The following is a 22,653-nucleotide window of genomic DNA, read 5'->3' on the forward strand; positions in this document are numbered from 1 at the left end:
CTGGAACCTTTTTGTGACTTTTCTTCCCCCTAAGAATGATGTTATTAGAATAATCAACAATTGTAATTATGATTACTTTCAATTATCGAAGCGATAATCAAATCGACTTGTAAAAGTGATAATTGCTCATCACTACAAACAAGTCTATTCTATATGGACCCCACTGCCTGGAAAGTTCATTAAAGCAGAGGCTAACTGTGTCACCTCCTTCACTCCTCTCCCAGCTCACAAGCACAAGAAACATGACATGCTGCAGCCATGTGACACAGAGTATCCAGCCTTCGTGTACGAGCCCTCCGTCAAAGAGACCAACAGCCTGATCGAGTGCGGGACCTGCCAAAAGTAAGAGGGCCTCCCCCATTGTCACAGCTGCACCATAGCATGCAGTCTAGCAGGTGTCGGAGATTTGTATTTTCATTTCCACTGTGTAAATAAGTATGCTTTAATATGTATTCTTTTAGCCTGTCCTGGCACTAGTGTAGTCCATCCAATGAAAAGTAAAGTCAGTGTAAACTCAATGTTCCCTATGAAGTACGAAATGTAACCATTACCTCATGGGTATTTATATTTAATACCGTCTAACCTGAATAGATATAGCAAAGCTGCACATAGTGCTTGTGACATAGTCGTGCCCGCCCCCAACGGCATAAACAATCACTGACACAAGTATTGTCAGAATCTTTCCTTTCACTGCCTGGAGAGAGAGATCTACAAACAGATAAGTGACACACAGTGTTATATCTGACTTTCACGCTTGGGTTTTAACACATATTGCGATTGTTTTCACGATTGTTTTTAGTAAAATTACTTCACATTTTGTGCACTCAGCCGTGGTTGTTTTGTTAGTCCCTCAGCAGCTTCACTGCACAGCTGCCCTGCGTTAGACTGAGACACTTGTGCTGGGTCAATCTGCTTGCAGTTTCTCCCACAGTGTCTCGTTGCCACATTAAGATAGCCAAAAAGCATTATAGGTGGACATCCCTGTTTTGCTCCTGTGATAACTGTAGCTCCCAGACCTGCTCCTGTTCCTGCTGTTATGTTGTACAATGAACAAGGTTACCCTACTGAATCACTGGCAGTTGCTTGGCTGAGCTCTGCTTCAGATCTGATTGCTCACAGTCCTTCCGTTTCATTGCCACTCTGGTCTCTGCTTGCAGTGCCACTGCAAAGGCTGTATGGCTTGACAGCAGGCTTCCTCCAGTCTTATGGTTGTGTTGTGTTAAGCCAGAAGCTATTCAGGTGGGCATCCCTGCATATTGCTTCCTCAGTAACTGTAGGTCAGTGATCAACCATCGTTCTTAAGTGAACGAGGTTACTGTAACGGTAGTGTACCGTGCTCTGCACCGTACTTTGTACTGTTGCACCATACCTACACCGTACTGTACCAGGGGTATCGTGCTCTGTACACCGTACCGTTTGCACCATACCGTGTGTACCATGCATTGGGAACTATACCACACCGTGCTTACTTTACCGTTGCACTGTACCGTGCTCCATACACCATACCGCACCGTTTGATCTGTACCATGTCTACCATGCATTGCCCACCGTCCTGTACCATGCACCCTATACCGTGCACTCCGTACCACATGTACCATGCTGTGACAGGTTGGGGAAGTGGTGACGTCAGGCCAGAAGCAGGAACAGAAAAAGCAAAGGCAGTACTGAAGTTGAAAAGTCGTGCTGTGCACCATTTATTAAACAGAAATAAAATAAGAGTTTAATGAAAACACTTGCTCACAGTGCACAAAAATAAATAATTAAACAAAACAAATCTCGAACACAATAATATGATCAGGCTGGGCAATAGCTTTCACTTTTAGTTTTATTTTTCTCTCTCTTCTCGCTCTCCCGTTCTCCACTTCTGAACACCTACCCCGACTGCAGAAAGATGCAGGCTTTTATGCAGGTGACCATCTCCCGATTAACAATAACAGGGAGACCCCGTTATAAAAATAAGCAAACAATACATTCAAACAGCAAGGCTTTCCTCCCGCCCTGCTACACATGTATTGTGCAATATACCATACTGTACCGTGCATACTTGTCCGTTGCACCATACCGTGCTTTGTACACTGTACCGTACCGGTTACAGGGGTACTGTGCCCCATGCACCGTACCATGCCTTGCGCACCAAACCGTATACCATGCACTGCAACGTACCATTAACACTGCATGTACCGTACATTGTACTATAATATACTGCGGTATGTGACAGAAATACAATGATTCTTGCTTGTAAATCTCCCTCCCGACCTGTGAGGGCGCCAAGCAGCGAGAACAGAGTTCTTTGGATGGGCTGGTCTGACAGTTCTTTCCCAGGGTCATGAAGTCGGCCAGTCTGGAAGGCGATGAGACTCCTTTGCAAGAACGTATTGACCCAGAAGGAAAACGACGTGGAAGCCGCAGATTGGAGAGGCGGTTGCACTTGTTTACCAAGGGGTCATGCATGACAGCAAAAAAGGGGATGGAGAATCGTAATCTGTTCCTTGTATTGATTTGTTGTGAGAAAGAACCAAGAAGGACAGTGAAAGTAATACAGTTTCTATAATTGTGAGTTTTGTGTTTTGTTTGTTTGTAATTGTCTTGTCTTGTACGTTACCAGACAGTTAACACCGTTCTGGAACTGTCGCCAAGGGCCAGCACTAAACCGGACAACACTGCACCTTTGTCACAAATATGAACCTGTATCACCCACCACGAGCACTACTGCACACACACAGGACTGATGACAGTGTTTGTATTATTGTGAGACGGATATTGTTTATTATTTGGGACGGTCTGTTCTTGTATTATATACCCCGTGCTGTACACATGGGTGTGTACTGCCGGGGAATTATTGTTTGGTTGCCAGACCTGGAATTACAAAATAAAAACATTTCCAAACTGGATTACAATTATCTCTGTCTGCTTCTTTCATGCACTGCAGCACTCCTACACCTGTATACAATCAACCACTTTGCCACAGGGTATTTAAGTATACTATACAGTCCTGTAATAGTGCTTAGGCACAATGCAGGTATTTAAAAGTAACCAAGGCTCGACAACATTGCTGTGTGCATTGTTCAACAGTTTCCCTTGGGTACTAGTAATAAATGCTATACTGTTACAACAATTATAGCTGATGGTCGTTTGCATTGGACACTACTTCGCTTACATTATGCGGGAGTTTCATTCTTGCGATGTATGCAAGATGGCTCTCCCCACAGAAGTCAGGAATGGCAGATGCGCTGCCTGTCTGGGTCAGGAGCATGCTAAAGAGGCACTCACGACAGCAACTGTGGGTTTTGTTCGTCTTTCTCTAAGCGCACTTTGGAGAAGCAAGTGTCACACAGCTCTGTAAAGTGTTCTTTATCCGTTCCACCTGGACAAGGCTCCCCTCCTTCCTTGGCTCAAAAAGAGGGGGTTGTATCTTCTCATGAGGGCTCTGTGCCTAGGGAGAGTAGGAGAACTCACGTGTCTTCATGGTCTTCCTCATCCTCTCCTTCTCCTTCTCTCTCCCCTTCTCTGGGTTACTAGATGATAGATTGGAGAACTCTGAGCAGCTGGATGAGACGTTCCACCAACAGGGCAACATGTTGGCTGAGCTACTGCGCGAGTGCACTGTTACACCTGCTTCTTCTGCACCATTAGAGCAACAGGGAGTAGTACACGCAGAATGCAGCAAGTGGATCTGCTGTCTGTCGCTGCTTCTGAGGAGGTGGTCGATCAAGAGTTCCCCTCTCAGGAGGATGACTCGGATAGCGCAACACCAGTAATACTTATATCATTGCGAGCAGAGCTTTTGCCACTGATTAAAAGGGTCACTGACATTTTAAATGTTCCATGGCCGGTAGATGACAACAAAACACACTGAATTTTTGAGGATGATCCCACTCTTTCTCAGGAACCTCCTCTGGTATATCCAGATTTCCTTTTTGAAGTGCATTCATCCTGGGGTCATTCAACTACAGCACCTGCTGCATCATGTTCCTTGGGAACTCTGTACAGCTTACATGAGGCAGAAAAGCTTGGCTTGGCTGATTTTCCACCAGTAGATGCCGCTATTGCATCACTAGTGCAAGCCCTAAAGCTAGCACTTTTGAACAAGGACGCTACCTGCTTGAATAAACAATGCAGGGTTTCAGAGATTATACTCAAGAAGGCATACTCAGCTGTTGTGTTTTGCTGCGTGGCTGGGCAATTACAACAGCATCTTGGTGGCTTACCAGAGCTGTTTGTTAAAGTCTCTTTCACAGATCCACACCACAGCAGATTGAGGAACTGCGGCTGGTAAATATGTGAACCTGCTCCGTATATCAAAACTCAACGGACAGGCAGTGGGTAGGAACCTTGTTGCATTAATAGCTGCAAGACATCAGCTCTGGCTGTCCCAGGCGCGTATAGCGGATGGGGACAAGGCACCATTGCTGGATGCTCCCATTACTCCAGGACACACTTTTGGTCCTGCGGTAGATGAGATGCTGTCTCACGAAGTGTCTACAAAGGAACTGGTGCATCTGCTTCCCAAGCAATCTCCCCCAGTATGTAGACCAGCTCCCAACTGGAAGCCAAGGTTCCAACAACCTCAGAGACTGGCCCAGCCGGCTCCTGCTAAAGCCAGAGGAGGGTTTCACAATCAACCAATGGCTGGCCAAAGAGTAAACTTCAATAAGTTCTGCCGTGAAGTGCGAAGCAAAAGCCTCAGGCTAAGCTTCGAGCCAAAGCAGCAACCCAAGCAATTTGCTGCCCCAGGGAGTCACCTGGAGTACTAGCGTCAATGCACCTCAGACAGCTGGGTGCTCAATTCTGTACAGACTGGCTGTTCTCTGCACTTCAGACACAGTCCTCCTCCATTTTGGGGCGTGTCTACAATGTTAGTCGGAGATCCAAGAGACTCATTGGTGTTGTCTCAGGAGGTGACAATCCTGCTGCAGAAGCGGGCTATTTGCACAGTTCATCCTCTTTACTTGGAGCCCAAACGAGAGCCTCAGACCAATTCTCGACCTCAGACAGGTCAATCCATATCTGAGTCGATGGAGATTCAAAATGTTAACTATGCAGCAGCGGTTGCAGCCAATAAGGCCAGGCAACTGGTTCACTACGGTGGACTTAAAAGACGCTTATTTCCACATCCCGATAAAATCAGGGCACAGGAGGTACCTCGGGTTCACTTTCCAAGGAACAGAGTACTAGTTTCGGGTTTTGCCATTCAGCCTCTCTTTAGCCCCCCATGCTATTTAGGAGTGTGTCTGGATTCCAGGACCGTGCTGTCCACGCTGTTGGAAGACAGAGTGCTGAGAATAGCCACTGTCTGAATCTTTTTCAGCTCAACAGAAAGCACAACAGGGGAGCGCAAGGTGCATGGAGACCCTGCCATGGCAGGCAGTGTTTCTAGCCTTGCAGAATCACGGGAGATATGTGCTTGAACTGTGGTAGTGTACATAAACCACAGCAGCCTCGGGTCCCCCAGTCTCCACCGGGCAGCCCACAGGCTGGTGTTGTGAGCACAACATCATCTCCCCAGTACATCTGCCCGGGGTGAAAAATTGGGCAGTTGTCCTCCTTTCAAAGGGAGTTGCCAGTGCCTCAGAATGGAGGCTCTACATGGAGGTGGTGAGCCTCACTTGGCAGTGGTCCGGGAGAGCACAGGTGGACCTGTTTGCCAAGAATCGACCCATTGCCCCCTTTGGCTCTCAATAACGGGTATTGGGGACCCACTGGCAATAGATACCTTGGTGCACCGGTGGCCAAGGCAGCTTCTGTATGCTTTTCCACCACTCACCATACTCCCATTGTGCCTGGAAAAGATCAGGCAGGACTAAGCCAGTGTATTATTAGTAGCCTTTTATTGGCCAAGGAGACTCTGGTTTTCAACTCTGATATAGCTCCTGAAAGTCCAGCCGTGGAGCTTGCCAAAACTCTGTGACCTGTTCATTTAGGCTCGGGGGACATTGTGGCATCCCAACCCATCGAGCCTGCAGCTCTGGGTCTTGCCCCTGAACTGCTGTATTTGAGCCATCTGGGGCTTTCTAATAGGGTCATTGACACTCTACAGGACCTTTTTGATAAGGGGAAATCCCCCTCTATTTGGCAGCCATTTGGGCTTGTCATAATAAGATTGGTTCGGTCTCCCCAGGAACGCATTTTCTGGTGGAGCAATTTTTGAAAGGAGCTTGGCAGCTTCGGACATCTATGAAGGACATTGTCCCTCACTGGATGCTAATGTGTTGCTTGAAGCAATTGTGAAGCCTCCCTTTCAGCCCTTGCATTCAGCGGAGCTGAAATATTTATCTATGTATATATGCTTTCTTGCTTGTGATCACATCCGCTAAGCGGGTGGGTGAGATGCAAGCCTTTGCAAAAGTCTGCTTAATTTTTGCAAAGGCCAGGGTGAAAGTTACACTTCTCACTAATCCTGCTTTTTTGCCAAAAACCATCTTGGAATTCCACATTAACCAGATGGTGGAACTTGAGGCTTTTCATCTGCCTCCTTTCCAGTCTGATGGAGAGCGGCAGCTCCATATGCTTTGCCTGGTGCGGGAACTAGCGTATTATGTGGACAAAACTCAAAGTTGGAGGCAGTCGGAGCAGCTTTTTTTTTTTTTTATCTGTTATGGGGCTAAGTCCCATGGGAAAGCTCTGTCTAAACAGAAGTTATCAAGATGGATCACAGATACGGTTACCGTAGCATATGAACGGGCCAACTTGCCCCCTCCAGAGAAGCTCACTTTGTTCCAGGGTGCATCTGTCAGGGACATTTGCGATGCAGCAGTGTGGTCTACTCCTCATACTTTTACACAGTTCTATCGGCTGAATGTCGTGGATCCACAAAACCCTGGTTTTGGAACAAGAGTGTTAAGGGCGGCCTCAAGCTCGACCTTTACAGCATAGAGGTGAGTTCTCCCTCAATGTTTTTAGCCCTGTCTACTTATACAGGGGTTCCTCATGGTAACGCGCAAGGTGGCCTTGGTCAAGCCTTGTAGCATTCCATTTGGTCTGCAATAATCCTTGAGACAGCTTTGGGATGTCTACCCATGAGGTAATTGTTACATTTCGTACTTGGTAGGGAATGTTAGGCTATTACCATAACCCTGGTTTCCTGAAATAGAAATGTAACCATTAATCTTCAAGGTTGCTGCGTCTCTATTGCAGCAGTCTTGAAGGAAAAATGATAACGATATTTGTGTCAGTGATCGTTTATGCCCTTGGGGGAGGGTACAACTATGTCACAAGCCCTACATGCAGCTTTGATATATCTATTCAGGTTAGACCAGGGGTGTCAAACTCCAGTCCTCGAGAGCCGCAGGGTCTTCTGGTTTTCATTCCAACTTAAGCTCTCAATTAACATAATTAACATTATTTGTTGAATTTGACATATTTAATATTTTTCAAGGTATTTTACAGTTGATGGTTTTAAAAATGCACTTGATTCAAGGTACACTACCTATGAAACATTTTGAGGCCTGAAGAGAAGTGTTAAATGTGTCCAGTTCATCAAATAATTAGACCAACTAAGTAAGTGAGAGCTTGGGTGGAATGAAAGCCAGAAGACACTGCAGCCCTCCAGGAACTGAGTTTGATGGTATTAAAGGATAAATACCCATGAGGTAATGGTTATATTTCTATTTCAGGGAACCAGGGTTATGAGAATAACATTTTCTCAGTTTCTGCCTTTCAATTCAGTTTCAGTTTTTATTTTGTTGGTAAGATTATTATTTTGCGTCTATTTAGTTTTCGTTTTAAATTATTATTTAGTTTCAGTTCACTAAATTCAGAGAGAAATATTTCAGTTTTACATTTTTTGTAGACTTTTGTAGGTTCATGCTGAATTGCTGCTTTAAAAAATATACCGGTATATTAATCACTTAAAATTCCAGTTCGTTTTTTTGACAGTGCAAACACATTCATCCACATTATAACAATTTAAAGACAAATATTTAATGTAAATCATGTTGCAAAATAACAGCTGCAACAGCAGCAGTCTGGTCTCTCTCTCTCTCTCATACACACTACCAATCAGCAACAGCAGCGGTCTCGCCTCTCTCTCTCTCTCTCTCTCTCACACACACACACACACACACAATATTTATTTTCATGTCTATTTTTTCATTTCAGTTTCATTCTAGTTTTTAAACATTTTCCAGTTTTTATTACTATTTCATTATAAAAAATGTATTTATTTATTTTTGGCCATTTTTGTTTTAGTTTCAGTTAACTGAAAAAACACAGTGTAAACAGAGTGACAGCGCTTGTCACTTCAGAGCTGCTCGCTGCTATCGGCTATAGTCAGGCATTGAGAATTGCATTGATTTTGTACTGCTGTTTAATTTAGACCAGCTTTCACAGCAGATCGACATAGACTGCGTGCGTGCGTGCCTGTGTGCGTGTGTATGTGCGTGCGTGTGTGTCTGTGTGTGTAAGTATTGACTACAATATATATTTAATACAAGATAATCCCAAAACAGTGGTCTCAAACTGGTGCATGTGAGTGATAGCATACATTTTTTACTAACTGATCATTTAGTATAGTGCAAATTATGTTACACACAGTTCATGTTTTCAGAGGATTTCGTTTACAGCATGTTGGTCTTAATAGAGAGATCATTTAAGTGGTTTGATGTGATTGTGACTGTTGATGGTGGAGTCATACTGAATACTAGGATGGCTTTAATATGAGGCTGTGTGGTCCAGAGGTTAAAGAAAAGGTCTTGTAACCAGGAGGTCCCTGGTCCAAATCCCGGCTCACTCACTGACTCGTGTGACCCTGAGCAAGTCACTTAACCTCCTTGTGCTCCGTCTTTCGAGTGAGACATTGTTGTAAGTGACTTTGCATCCGATGCATAGCTCACACATCTAGTCTCGGTATGTCGTGGATAAAAGAATAGCAGACAACTTGCAAACTAAGAGCTTTCTTGTATCTCGTAGTGGTACCAATATAACCACATGCAAAATAAAGTGTTTCTTTGATAACTGCACGTGAGACCTGTGTAGTGAATTGAAATGCACAGCAGGTCTGCTGTAAGGAATCGTTTTATAGACTAGAACCACTTCAGAGTGTCCTGTCCATTGGTTGGCCAAAATATTCTGAGAAAAAAAATCAATTTTGTCGAACAGAATGGCAGCATCGCCATCTTCTGGTATTATTGTGATACTACAACAAAAAAGTGCATTTACTGGGGTTTACTATCTGTCATTCATGTAATTTGGTTTCCATTTCTGTCTTGCATCTGTTTCTGTTTATTATTATTATTTTTTCTTACATCAAAACAGACTTTTAAAAACGCTTGAGTTTAAACAATGTGAAAAAGTAATGCTGTCAAGCGATTTAAAAAAATGTATAGCGATATTAATAATACAAGAGATGTGCTTTGTAACTTAAAGATGAATAAGGAGATTCCCCTTGGCTCGCAGAGAGCCGCCCTCGCAGAGGCTGGGAAGCAACTGATACTTCCCCAAGGGTTGTATCAGTTGCGTTAGATAGTTAGTGTTAGATAGATTTGGCTGGGGGTCCCCCTTGTTTGCTGAGAATTAGCGACGGCTGGGCTTCTAAAGTTGGGAAGTTCTGTGATACTAGAACTAACAGAAACAAGTAACAGCCTTTCTATCCAATGAACTGTCAAAGTTTAAAAAAAAAAAAAAATCCCATTCATAAATCCTTCACTTGTAGTGCTTTGCTCCCTAATGCAGTCCCGTGACTAACTTTCTATTCCAATGAACTTATCGTGTTGCATGCACTCGAGTATATTAAAATAGTGCCACAGGGAGTGAATTACGGTGTGCTGAGAGGGTCAACACAGAGAGCGATTAACACTTGTTTAAAAAATGAATCTAAAAGGAATTGACACGTTAACTGTGATTAATTGACATTCCCAGAAGAAAGTTCAGTATCACAGTGTGGTTCTAGAATGTAACACGTTGACTACCAGGTCAGTGTTTCCCTAGGAATGAAGCAGAACTGCTGTCCATTGAAATAAGTAGTTGTGACAAGAGACCTGTCCGAACCTCAGTACAGCTATCAGTTTCAATGATACAAGAATATTATACAGTGGTGCCCAGGAATATGTTCTTTCCTTTTTCCAGTCATCCTTTACAATGTTTACCATCAAAATATGGTGTAACAATTTGGGGTGGGGGGGGCTTAATAAGTTCAATAACTCTATCAGTTCCTGAGTTGAGTAATGAGAAATAACCATTTATTACAATGCAGTTCAATGCATGTGCTTTGATGCAGTGTTCCAAACACGTTTTTTTTTTTTTTTTTAAAGCAGTACCAAAGATTGTTTGAAATATGCCACTGGTTGTTTCAGTAGACCTTCCCATACACAATACAAGACAAAACCAGACAAGACAAGACAACAGGGGTTCCCCGGGGACCCCTAGGATGCGTGGGATGGTTAAGGGGGGCACGAGATTTCCATTACACAAAAGATTAGATGTTAGTAGATTCTAAGCATCCTGGGAAACATGGAATGCCTGCTTTGTACTGAAGTGTCAATGAAGCAGTTCTTTAATAGGTAGGTTGACAATCTCTGAGCAATAATGCTGAAGAAAATCTTGAGTTCTACGTTTAATAGGGAAATAGGGTGAAACTGATTGATGCATGTAGAATCCTTTTCTTTTGGTATAAATAATCCACCTGTTTGGCGCCATGATCTTGGTACAATTTATTTTTCCCGTGCCACTTTCATCAGTTTCCATAGGATTCATAAAACTCCAGAAGTACACTCTGCATGGAACTCCATTAGGCCCAGGAGATGATGATGATGCCTTTGCTTTTTTCACAGTTGCTCTACTTCTTTCCACTTAGGTGCACAGTCCTCAATTTGGTATTCGGGTGGATGGTTAGGTGGGATATCTGAAGGAATTGACATAGGCTCCAGCCTTTTTGAATCTGTATGTGTTTCCTCCAAATATCTCTCCTACTCAAACTTAGATGATTTTAGTGTGCCATTTTTCTCACTGGTGAATATCTTCTTTACAAATTTGAATGGATCTTTATAAAAGTTAGTTCTCGCACGCTCTTTCTTTTTGTAGCGTTTCTGTAGGCACTCGGCTCTGTGCAATGTTGCAAGCTTATCTTTTATGACCCTTTGTAACAGATTGGTACATCTCTGGGGTCTTCAAGTGGGCACCTTCCATCTTCAGTGTTTCGTTGACTAGCCCACGACACCTCAAGAGGGCTCAACAGTCCAGCTTACTTAGACATACAGAAATGTCCTTTCTCAGGTGACCCTGACAGAGCGATGTTCCCCACACATGGAGAGCAGTACATTTTACATCAGCTCATTATCGTGGTAACAGTATTACCATTATACAACAAAGGGGGGGGGAGGGATTGTAAGGAGAACAAAATCGACAACTGCCAAATGTATGTTTTTGATAAATTTTCTTCCCCCTACATGAGTAAAGTAAGCTGCTCCTGCTTACCTGTACAGGCAGGTTTGTGTTGCATGTGCAGTCAGACACAGTGTACAGTATAGTGACTATGGAACAGTTTCTCAAACATCCAAGAAAGAGAATGAATGTAATTAAATCAGTGTGGTACAACAGAACAGCCTCTCTCACTAAAGGTATCAAAATATGATGCAGACTACATTGTCTGGATTTGCTTGCAGTACAAAGAATGTGTTTGGTTTGCTTGGAATATTCACTGGGTAGGGGTCCTCTGTCAGGGTGTCTCGTGTCATTAGGAATGGACCAATGTAATACAGTTTTATATGGCATCCAAAGAGCTGCACAGAAAAAAAAAAAAAAAACATTCCCAAAGTATCTGTCTGACCGATAGATTTGGGGAGTGATTTCCACAATCGTGGAGCATAGGTTCATAGAACTGGCTATCTAAACCCCTCTCACTTCATGAAAAGGTTTAGCCACCCTCAGACAAAATGCTGCTCTGCAGACCAGCACTCGGAGATGACAGTGAACAAGCCGAGATGCAAGGTGCTACTAGATCAGACATGTAACCAAGGGATCAGGTCTATCTGAGCTTTGTAAGAAAGAAGCAAGATTTTACAGTAACATCAGTTCTCTTAAGAACTATTATAAAGTTTAAAAACATTAACAAAGAGCTGTGAGAGTAACAATGAGGGCTCCTCCACCATATTTATTGCTATATTATGATGTAAGAGATGCAGAACCTCCACTCTTGATAGAGGGAGGCACAGCTTTTTATACATACTTTGTGCTTATGTGGCATTTTAAATAGTTCAATACCAGGGTGGCCTCTTGAATCCTTAAGAAAAACAAGGCTGAAATAGCTGGGCTCACTATCCCAGACAGCTTCCCAAAAGCCCTGCTGTGTTTGTGCAGAGTTAGTTTATGTTTCAAATAAATATGTTTTATACAGCACATACTATAAAGGTAAAGTTTGTGTCGAAGACAAAGCGAGGATCTCGGAAGCTGCAAAGAAAGAACGCTGGACAGTATCTGCTCTGGAAGCCGCTAGTGTTTTGTTTTTTTTTGTTGATGTGGCAGGGTTGTCTCGCTCCATCCCGCCTCACACATACACACAGATAGACACACGGAACACAGCAGGGGCAGGCACACGCACAGATAGACACACAGCACCCAGCAGGGGCAGGCACACACACACACACAGCTCCCAGCAGGGGCAGGCACACACAGGCACACACACACACACACACACATATAGACACACACAACACCCAGCAGGGGGCAGGCACACAAACACAAACAGACACACACACACACACACACACACACACACACACACGATAGGTGTTGGCAGGTGTCCGTCAGCACACACACACCATGTGTGTGTGTGTGTGTGTCCCCACAGGCAGCAGGCACACACACACACACAGATACACACACAGCACCCAGCAGGGGGACAGGCATAAGGGGGGGGGGGGGTGGACACACACACACACACAGATAGACACACGGCACCCAGCAGGGGGCAGGCACACACACACACACATAGACACTCAACACACGTCACCCGTGTGGCAGGTCACTCACACACACCCACACAGGCACCCAGTGTGGGGCAGGCACAGGCACACACAAACACACACACACACAGATAAACACACAGCACCCAGCAGGGGGTCGTAGCAGGCACACACACACACACAGATAGACACACAGCACCACACACACACAGGACACACACACACACACACACACAGATAGACACACAGCACCCAGCAGGCACACACACACACACACACACAGATAGACACACAGCACCCAGCACGGGACAGGCACACACACACACACACACATAGACAGACACACAGCACCCAGCAGGGGCAGGTACACACACACACAGAGACACACCGTGCATCCATCAGGGGGCAGGCACACACACGCACAGATAGACACACCATGCATCCAGCAGGGGGCAGGCACACACACGCACAGATAGACACACCATGCATCCAGCAGGGGCAGGCACACACACGCACAGATAGACACACCATGCATCCAGCAGGGGGCAGGCACAGATAGACACACACACAGCACAGGGACAGGCACACACACACACACACCAGAGTTAGACACACAGCACCCAGTACGGGACAGGCACATGTGTGTGGTGTGATAGACACACAGCAGTCGGACAGGGCACACACCACACACCAGTGTGACACACACACAGCACGTGTCAGCACCACACGGGACGTAGGGTCACACCACACACACACACAGATAGACACACAGCACCCAGCACGGGGCAGGTACACACACACACAGAGACACACCGTGCATCCATCAGGGGGCAGGCACACACACGCACAGATAGACACACCATGCATCCAGCAGGGGGCAGGCACACACACGCACAGATAGACACACCATGCATCCAGCAGGGGGCAGGCACACACACGCACAGATAGACACACCATGCATCCAGCAGGGGGCAGGCACAGATAGACACACTTTTCACCCAGCAGGGGGCAGGCACACACACGCACAGATATTCACACATATGTTGCCTAGTTCAGATGGATAATGCCCGTTGTGTAACATTACTGGCTTGCAAATTGAGTAAGCAGGTTTGTTTTTTTTCTGATTTATATTGTTATTATTCTTATTTGTATTATTGTTGTTGTTTAAGTTATTTATATAAATATAGAAATAGATGAAATACATACATGTAGCATGTGTGTTCTGTGACGATCATGGCTCTTTTGCATAGTGGTTAAGGCACATTGTGTGCATGATCATAATTAAGGCATTTACTTTTTGCTATTGTCCTAATTACATAGTAGTTTCCAGTGGTCTTTCAGTGTTGGTAGGGTAAACAGCAGTTTCATTGTTTTTGTGCAGCAAAGGGATGCACTAAAATATACAGAATTCTGAAACAGAACAATTGATTATTTGAGTAAACAGCTGTGAAAGTAATCATGGTCCATACCTGCCATACTTTTACATTCTCAAAGCTATTAATGGCAATTCATCATTAGAAATTTTCAGAAAAGTTACTAAATCAGAAATAAACAACTTTGTTATATGGACTTATAAGCAGTCTGTGTCTGCACAGTTCAATATGAGAATCAGCCTGACTGTTTCTGCACAGTTCAATATGAGAATCTCTCAGCCTGACTGTTTCTGCACAGTTCATTCCACACCTGCACACAGGTTTGCACAACTTCATCTCAAATTCTTTGTCTGGCAGTTCCACTCTCCACATATAGATGTGCTGTCCCTTTAAGAAGATCCCCCCTCTGCCATCTTCCATGACAACATCTGTGTTTAAAAGGAGGACCCTATGTTGATACTGGCAGGCGTGACGGAGGTCCCAGCTTAATAATAGATAACCCTGTAATTCCCCTCTGCCCCTGAAAGTAAAAAGCAGAAAAAAGCCAATGAGCCTGAACACCCAGGCCTTGGAAATACACTGAACAATAACAAACAGGAAAGGAGGCTCACAGGGCCTGTCGCTCAGACAGGATAAACCAACCATCGCCTCCGGAAGAGAGTAGCATTATAACACCATTCCTCCGGTCCCTGCCTGTGTGCCCAAACATCAGCCTCTCAGTCTTTCATGTCTACCTGGGAGTTCCCGGGATTAAAACAAGCCTCCAACCCCCTCCTTTGTTCCCTTTTTGTATAAACAGAGACATTCCGTGCTTCTTGCATGCCATCTTCTTTCCAACAGCCTGGAATGCTTAATGGGGTACTACATACCTCCAGGGGAGAGAGACGGCCATCGTATCACCATCACCTGAAAGGGGGATGTGAGGATAGGGCCGTGAGTAACGGCAGGCGATAATCACTCTGTAAAATCAGATTCCCCTTTTACGAGAAAGAGTGGAATTCCAGTTCACTTTTAGCAAATCATTTTGTAAAAAAAAATGATTACATTTTGTTGATATCTGGATCTCACCTGGCACAAATATATATATTTTGTCAACAGATGAGGTGGTCTTTTTTTTAAATGTATTTCTTATTTCTGGCACCAATCCCTGGTTATAATCATTCATTGGAATCTGGGCATTTGATAGATTCTGTAACATATGTACTGAGTGCTGTGTTTCTTTATTTTTTCTTTTTGTGTTTAGTGGTTTTCTTTTGTTCTTTGAATATAATGTAAAAAAAAAAGTGCTTGGGATTTTGTTGTCACATGCACACTTTGACCAGTCTTGGCCATAAAAGCCTGTAGATCTTGTCAAGTTGCCATTGGACTCTTGGTAGCCTCTCTGATCAGTCTCCTTCTTGCTTGGTCATCCAGTTTGGAGGGACGGCCTGATCTAGACAGGGTCTTGGTGGTGCCATACACCTTCCACTTCTTAATAATCACTTTGACTGTGCTCCAAGGGATATTCAGGGCCTTTGATTTTTTTTATACCCATCCCCTGTGCCTTTCAACAACTTTGTCCCGGAGTTCTTTTGAAAGTGCCTTGGTGCTCATGGTTGAGTCTTTGCTTTGAAATGCACTACCCAACAGAGGTGGAGGCCACTTAACTTGGTGTGTGATTTTGAAGGCAATTGGTTACATCTGAGCTAATTTAGGATTGCTATTACAAGGGGGTGGACACTTATCCAACCAAGCTATTTCAGTTTTTATTTTTAATTAATTTTCTACAAATTTGTAGAATATGTTTTTCACTTGGAAGTTGTGGGGTAGGATGTGTAGATAAATGAAAAAATATATATTTTAATGCATTTCAATTCCAGGCTATAAGGCAACAAAAGGTAAACATTTTGAAAGTGGGTGTAGACTTTCTATAGGCACTGTACATCATGGTCATAGCGATAGCTCTGCTCTAATTCTAAATTTTCAGCCATGGCTGGAGATGTATGTTACTTTAAATGCAAAACAAATTTGAAGGCATTTCTTTCAATTCACAAAGCTGGTTCCATCAGTTTTAAGATTAAAGATCTCTCTCTAATATTTAATTAGCATTCATTTGTTCAAGGAACATATAACTGTTACTCAGTGAATGGTTTGCTTTATTTTCAAGTTGCAAAACAATACCCTTTTAAAAGAAACTGATAAGAAAATATCCAGTTTAATTTGAAATGTAGTAAGGTGAGTGATAAACTAACTCTGTTGTGGTTGAGCAGTTGGTTCAAACAATTATTATTATATATTTTTTAATTTAGTACTCCCCAATTAGTTTTTCCCTGTTTTTTTCCAAATTTGAAATGCCCTATTAGGCTTATTTAGGCTCAGCCCACCACCACCAACCCTGTGTTGACTTGGGAGCGGCGAAGACAGACACATGCTGTCCTCTGAAGTGTGTGCTGTCAGCCAACCACTTCTTTTCAGTCTGCAGGCCCGCCATGCAGCCAGCCCAGAGCTACAGTGTCAGAGGACAACGCAGTTCTGGGCAGTTTACAGGCAAACCGCAAGGACCAGGGCAGTCTACACGGGTCGCTGGTGTGCAGTGAACGAAGGGCACCCTGGCTGACCTAAAATTTTAAATCCCGAGATTAATCTTGATTCATTTTTTTAATCGCTTGACAGCCCAGGTTTTTAAGTATCTAAGCGATTATACCACCCTGACCATTCTCTTGCAATTCCCAAAGCGGAGGGTATTATTGCGTTAAAGTGGGCTGAAATTTGGACCTGTGTTTAAAGACTATTAGAGCAACACCACATTGTTATATGAAACAGTGACAGGTAGAATAATGTGCACCCCAGGTACCAGAATATTACCAAATGACACACCTCTATTGCATGGCACTGCACTAGAAAATTGGGTAGGGCAACTTAAGGAACATATATCCCTCCCAATAGATCCCAGTTAGATGAACACGGTCCAAGATGATCATAATGATAAATTTCAAACCAAAACAATAAAACTGTAGTAATAGAATACAAACAGAGCGAGCTCTGGTCTCAGTGGGATAGACACTTGAGCCCCATACATAAGTTTCATCCCTCAAGCACAAGATGTTCACAAGACATGCACAGCATTTGAAGTGCAAGCAGTGTCCATACATGTGTGTAAGTAAGTAGTTTTTAATGAATTTCTCTCAGAAATGTGTTGTTATTAAGCAGATAATATACTGTGAGAATGGAAGACAGGACGGCATGACTCCAGTTATTTTCATCCTTGCACATTACATTTTTGCCAGTGTTCTGGGTGTCTGTGAAATTCTGTCTCTGCCTATCCCATGCCCCGGATAGTAAGCTCAGAATAGACATACTGCACACACCCCTGACACAGAAGAATAAGAAAAGACAGAAATTGATGCAAAAATCCTCCACTCTAATGGGTTTTTTTCTAAACTCTTTACAGTATGAAATAATCTTACACATTGAAATGTCAATGAAGACATGTGGTAATGAGGTCTCAGGTAGGTTAATGATTACTGCACAGTTTTTTTAACTCAATTAGTTTTTTTCTACGCATTAATGTATTTTTTGAGGGGCTCCTGAGTGGCGCATCCAAGGTGCTCCATGTGGAGTGCAGGATGTGCCCTATAGCCTGGGGCCGGTTTTTCAAAACGTAATCCAATCAAGTGATCTGGATTTTGTAATCCTATATATTGTGATCCAGATTCCTTTAATAACAAAACTAATTTCATAATTGTAATTATTTGTAATGTGGATAGAAGTAATCCTGCAGTGAAGTTTCTGAAAAAACTGATCAAAGTGATCCAGATAATATAAATCTGGAACACAAAATCCGGATCACTGTTATCTAGATTGAAAGTTTTGAAAAACTGGCACCTGGAGATCGCAGGTTCGAATGTCACTGCCGATCGTGATCGGGGGGTTCCTAGGGGGTGGCGCACAATAGGCTGAGCGCCGCCCGGGTAGGGAGGGCTTAGGTTGGCAGGGGAATCTATGGTTCACCGTGCACCAGTGACCCCTGGTGCTAAAAGGGCGCTTGCGGTTCTGCAGTGGAGCCATCAGATCTGTGTTGTCCATCGGCACTATTTGTCTGATGGCCTCACTGTTGATCCGCAGTGCAAAAAATGATGAAGTGGCAGGAACATGTTTTGGAGGATGCGTGTTCCAGCCTCCGTTTCCCGAGTCGCCAGGGGGTTGCAGCAGTGAACCGGGATACAAATAACAATTGGGAATTCCAAGTTGGGGAGAAAACCGGGGTTAAAAAAAAAACCAAGAGTGTTGGAAAAACACTTTGTTTTTTGTTTGTTTTCCCAAGAGTGTTGGAAAAACAAACAAAAAAAAAAAAACCTTGTGATGTTTCAGTCAGCTGGAGCTTGGAGACCTGGAAGGTTCTAACACTTATCTTCAGGGGAAGTTATATTTAAGTTCCCTTGAGTAAATTCTGAATAACTGTTTGTACAAACATATCTAATCTGGAAAAGGATTGTTCATTGAAAAACATTAATATATACATGTTTATCATAATCAGGGTTTTGGATTAGGGATTTGGAAAAGCATTGCATTTCCCCATTAAATTGTATAACCTGAGAAACCCTGTACACTTCAATAAATTAGGAAGCATGTGGTACAGAATCACCTTAAGAGAGAAGATCAAACATTTCCAGTTTGGTTTCATAAATATGAAACACAATACATTTCAGTGAAGATAGGGGATGCAAATGAGTCAAATGAAAGACTTGTTTATTAATGTTCTCTGCAAACTAGACGAAGTACAGTGTGTTGGGGGGCTGTCCTTATCTTAGTTTCAAACCTCATTATATATTGAGGGCTTCAGGACTGTAGTGTATTGTTTTTAAACCACTGTTTTGACACTCTGCTAAGGCCCTATCAGTGTCCAGGAAAAGAACCATACAAGGATAACTGCCTCAATATACTGGCATGTGTGTAGTTGTACCATCTGTGTACAGTACTTCAGCATGGCAGTGTTTGAATGAGTCCAGCAGCTGGATACAGGTTTTCTCATCCTCAATACTTAAGACCATCTTCAAAGGGCCAATTAGATGGAAATCCAGACACTGTTAGGCTGTGTACTATTGTGACAAGTGAATGTCGATACAGCATGCAGGGGGCCGGAGTCTGAACCGCCCATTCATCATGGAACTTTAGATTATAAAGGACGAGCACAAGGGTAGTTTGCATGGGGAACATATTAGCCTGAACCACATCAGACCCCTTGGGGCCTAAAGGAAAAACAGGCACTGTAAATCTTTATTTATTTATTTATTTTAAAAACAAAACCAAAAAAACTGTGTGTTACCTGAAAGCACATTTTGTATTTGTATCTAATAGAGCTTTTTGGCCTCAACGCCAAGCACTATGTTTGGCGCAAGCCTAACACCGCACATCATCCTGAGAACACCATCCCTACACGTGAAGCATGGTGGTGGCAGCATCATGCTATGGGGATGCTTCTCTGCATCAGGGTCTGGAAAGCTCATGAAGATAGGCAAAATGGATGCAGCAAAGTACAAAGAAATCCTGGAGGAAAACCTGCTGAAGTCAGCAAGAGACCTGGAGAAGACTTGGGAGAATGACAGGGCAATGACCTCAAACATACAACCAAAGCCACACGAGTGGCTTAAAAACAAAAAGGTCAATGTCCTGGGGTGGCCCAGTCAAAGCCCAGACCTCAATCCAATTGAGAATATTTGGAAAGAGTTGAAAATTGCCATTCACCAAAGGTCCTCATCCAACATGACTGAGCTTGAGCAATTTTGCAAAGAAGAATGGGCAAATATTGCAGTGTCCAGATGTGCAAAGCTGGTAGAGACTTATCCAAATAGACTCATAGCTGTAATTGCTGCCAAAGGTGCCTCTACCAAATATTGGCTCAAGGGGGTGACTACTTATGCAATCAATTATTTTCTGTTTTGTATTTTTAATGAATTTAGAACAATTTGTAGATTTCATTTTTCACTTTGACATTATGGACTTTTTTGTGTTGATCAGTGGCAAAAACTCCTAAGTAAATCCATTTTGATTCCATGTTGTAACACAATAAAATGTGGAAAAGTTCAAGAAAGGGTGAATACTTTTGAGAGCCACTGTAAATGTGGCATATGGAGAAAAGTGGTCTATTTTTAGAAGCCGCAACACATGTAATGCATAGTCGATTAATTTAGAAGAACATTTTGTAGAAAAAGTATTAGACAAATTTAGAACATTTGGAAGTTAAAAGTAATACATTATTATCGAATGTATTCTTTTAAGTAACTTCTATACAGTACGATATTAAGAAAAAAAGCACTGTTAAATAAATCAGTTTTAAAGTTGCAAATCCATTTTCTGCACAGAAATACAGAGATTTTCTTTCAGAGAGGTTGATGAACGAGATCTCTTAGCAATAGCCATGACGACAGGTGCCCAGCACAGGGGTATATCTAAATCAGCCAATAATGTTACTTATAAGAGAATTGTACATTTAAACACTGTGACAGTAAATGCTCAGATGACACAGGATTCCCCACTGTGTCACTGTATGCATTCACAGGCAACTACAGTAATAGAACTGCAAACCACTTCCTTTGTACTGTAGTCCGTATACAGTCTTACGTGTTTGCTGGTAAGTTAGCCACAACCTTCCTTGTCTGCCGTTCCCTCTGGGTGGTGGACAGGAATCACTCTGCCTGCCCCAGTGATGCTCTGGGGGGGTTCTCTTATAAACACTGTAAAGCTGCAAAGTGCTAATACTGAGCAGATCAAAGCCTGTGCGCTGGGGAGGCATGCCACCTATTAAAATGGGAATGCATTGGTTTTTAACCATTTGAAACTGGACAACTGCTCATACAATTGTACCGTAATTCTTTCAATATAACATACACTCTTTTTACGAATTTTCGAAGTATGGTGGTGTGCTATGTACAGGCCTGGTGTATATTTGTGTGCAGTTTACATGTTTACATGTAGCATAAGTCCCAGCCTACACAAATTCCAACTTGTTTTTCTTGCAGCTGTCAGAAAAAGCTGATGTTACCGTTAGTCTTTTGAGAAGACTTCAGAAAGTTTAGACAGCTTATGCTTAATTGATATATACATACAAACACACACACACAGTGGTTTGCAGAAGTATTTACCCTGCAAAGTTTTCACATTTTGTTGGCACTTTAGAGTACTCTACAACGCTTTCAAATTAGACTTTACATGTAGAATCTGCACAAACTATTCTACATTGATAAAGTTAAAAAAATGCAGTTAGAATATAAATAAGAAAGAATTACAGAGAAAAACAGATTAATCTCAATTGCATAAGTATTCGACCCCTTTGCTACTGCAGCCCTAAATCAGCTCAGGTGCAAATGATTTGTTTGAAAGGTCACAAAATTAGTGAAATGCTTTCAACCTGTGTGTACTCAAAGTGGTTTAACTTGTAGATAATTTCCCTCAGGTATATAAAGACTTTCAAGCTGCAACTCACATAGCGATCCAACACAGACCAACAACCATGAAGACCAAGGAGCTTTCTAAACAAATTAAAGGATAAAGTGGTAGAGAGGCACAGAGCAGGAGAAGGGTACAAGAAAATTTCAAAGGCTCTGATTATCCCTCAGTCCATCATTAAGGGGCCGAATACTTGTGCAACCAGTAAATTGAATTTTGTACATTTTCTTTGCAAGTTTTGCTGACATTTAACCTCCTTCTCATATAAGTGTTCAGTTTAACCACTACAGCTTTGAATAAAAAAATGTCCTTTGAAAAACTGTGCATACATTATTTGTAATTCAACAAAATGTGACATTATTGGGGTGAATACTTCTGCAAACCACTGTATGTATAAACACAGTCTAAAGTATGATTGATCCTACTAAGTATTACTCCTCGCTTTACCAGGCATGTTCATTATTCAAAGAGTGTGTGTTATACAAGGCGGTACAGTTTCACCTGAGACAGACACCAGAGGTATGTTCTAGCACTTCATTAAGCACCACAGTCATACTGGCACACTCTAATATAACTCAGAGTTGAGAACCATTAATTATTTTGGGGTGGGGTGGAGCCAGGGTTTCTTGGTTTTATATCATTTTTAATATTTGCAGCAGCGTCGATGAAGCACTGAGGTGTCTAGCTGCTACAAGTGAAGAAAGACACAGTGACATGAAATTAAGTGCTTATGTAGGGTTAAAATCGACTTTGAATCCTGGCTCGAAAAGATGGCGTCCGCTGTGGTACCCTGGTGTTGGTGTCGTGCTCTGCTGGGGTACCCCGGCTTTTTAAAGCTTTAGAATGTGTTTCTTGCATTATCTTTATAACATAATGAAAATCTTGTGGGTTTTACTTCTTTCATGTTTGTTTTTTTACACTAATTCAGGATATTAAATATTATGAATACAACGCAAAAA

General features: G+C 42.8%; 1 protein-coding gene across 1 annotated transcript in view; it reads left to right on the top strand.

Moving 5' to 3' along the window:
* Positions 1–22,653, top strand: part of LOC121317842 (voltage-dependent calcium channel subunit alpha-2/delta-4-like) — a 183,773-nt gene that overhangs the window by 157,251 nt on the left and 3,869 nt on the right. Inside the window, exon 38 of the mRNA XM_041253943.1 lies at positions 225–342. Within this exon, the coding sequence (XP_041109877.1) occupies positions 225–342 (118 nt within the window). The remainder of the gene's footprint in view (positions 1–224; positions 343–22,653) is intronic.

The sequence above is a fragment of the Polyodon spathula genome, chromosome 7 (assembly GCF_017654505.1).
Source record: "Polyodon spathula isolate WHYD16114869_AA chromosome 7, ASM1765450v1, whole genome shotgun sequence".
NCBI lineage: Eukaryota > Metazoa > Chordata > Actinopteri > Acipenseriformes > Polyodontidae > Polyodon > Polyodon spathula.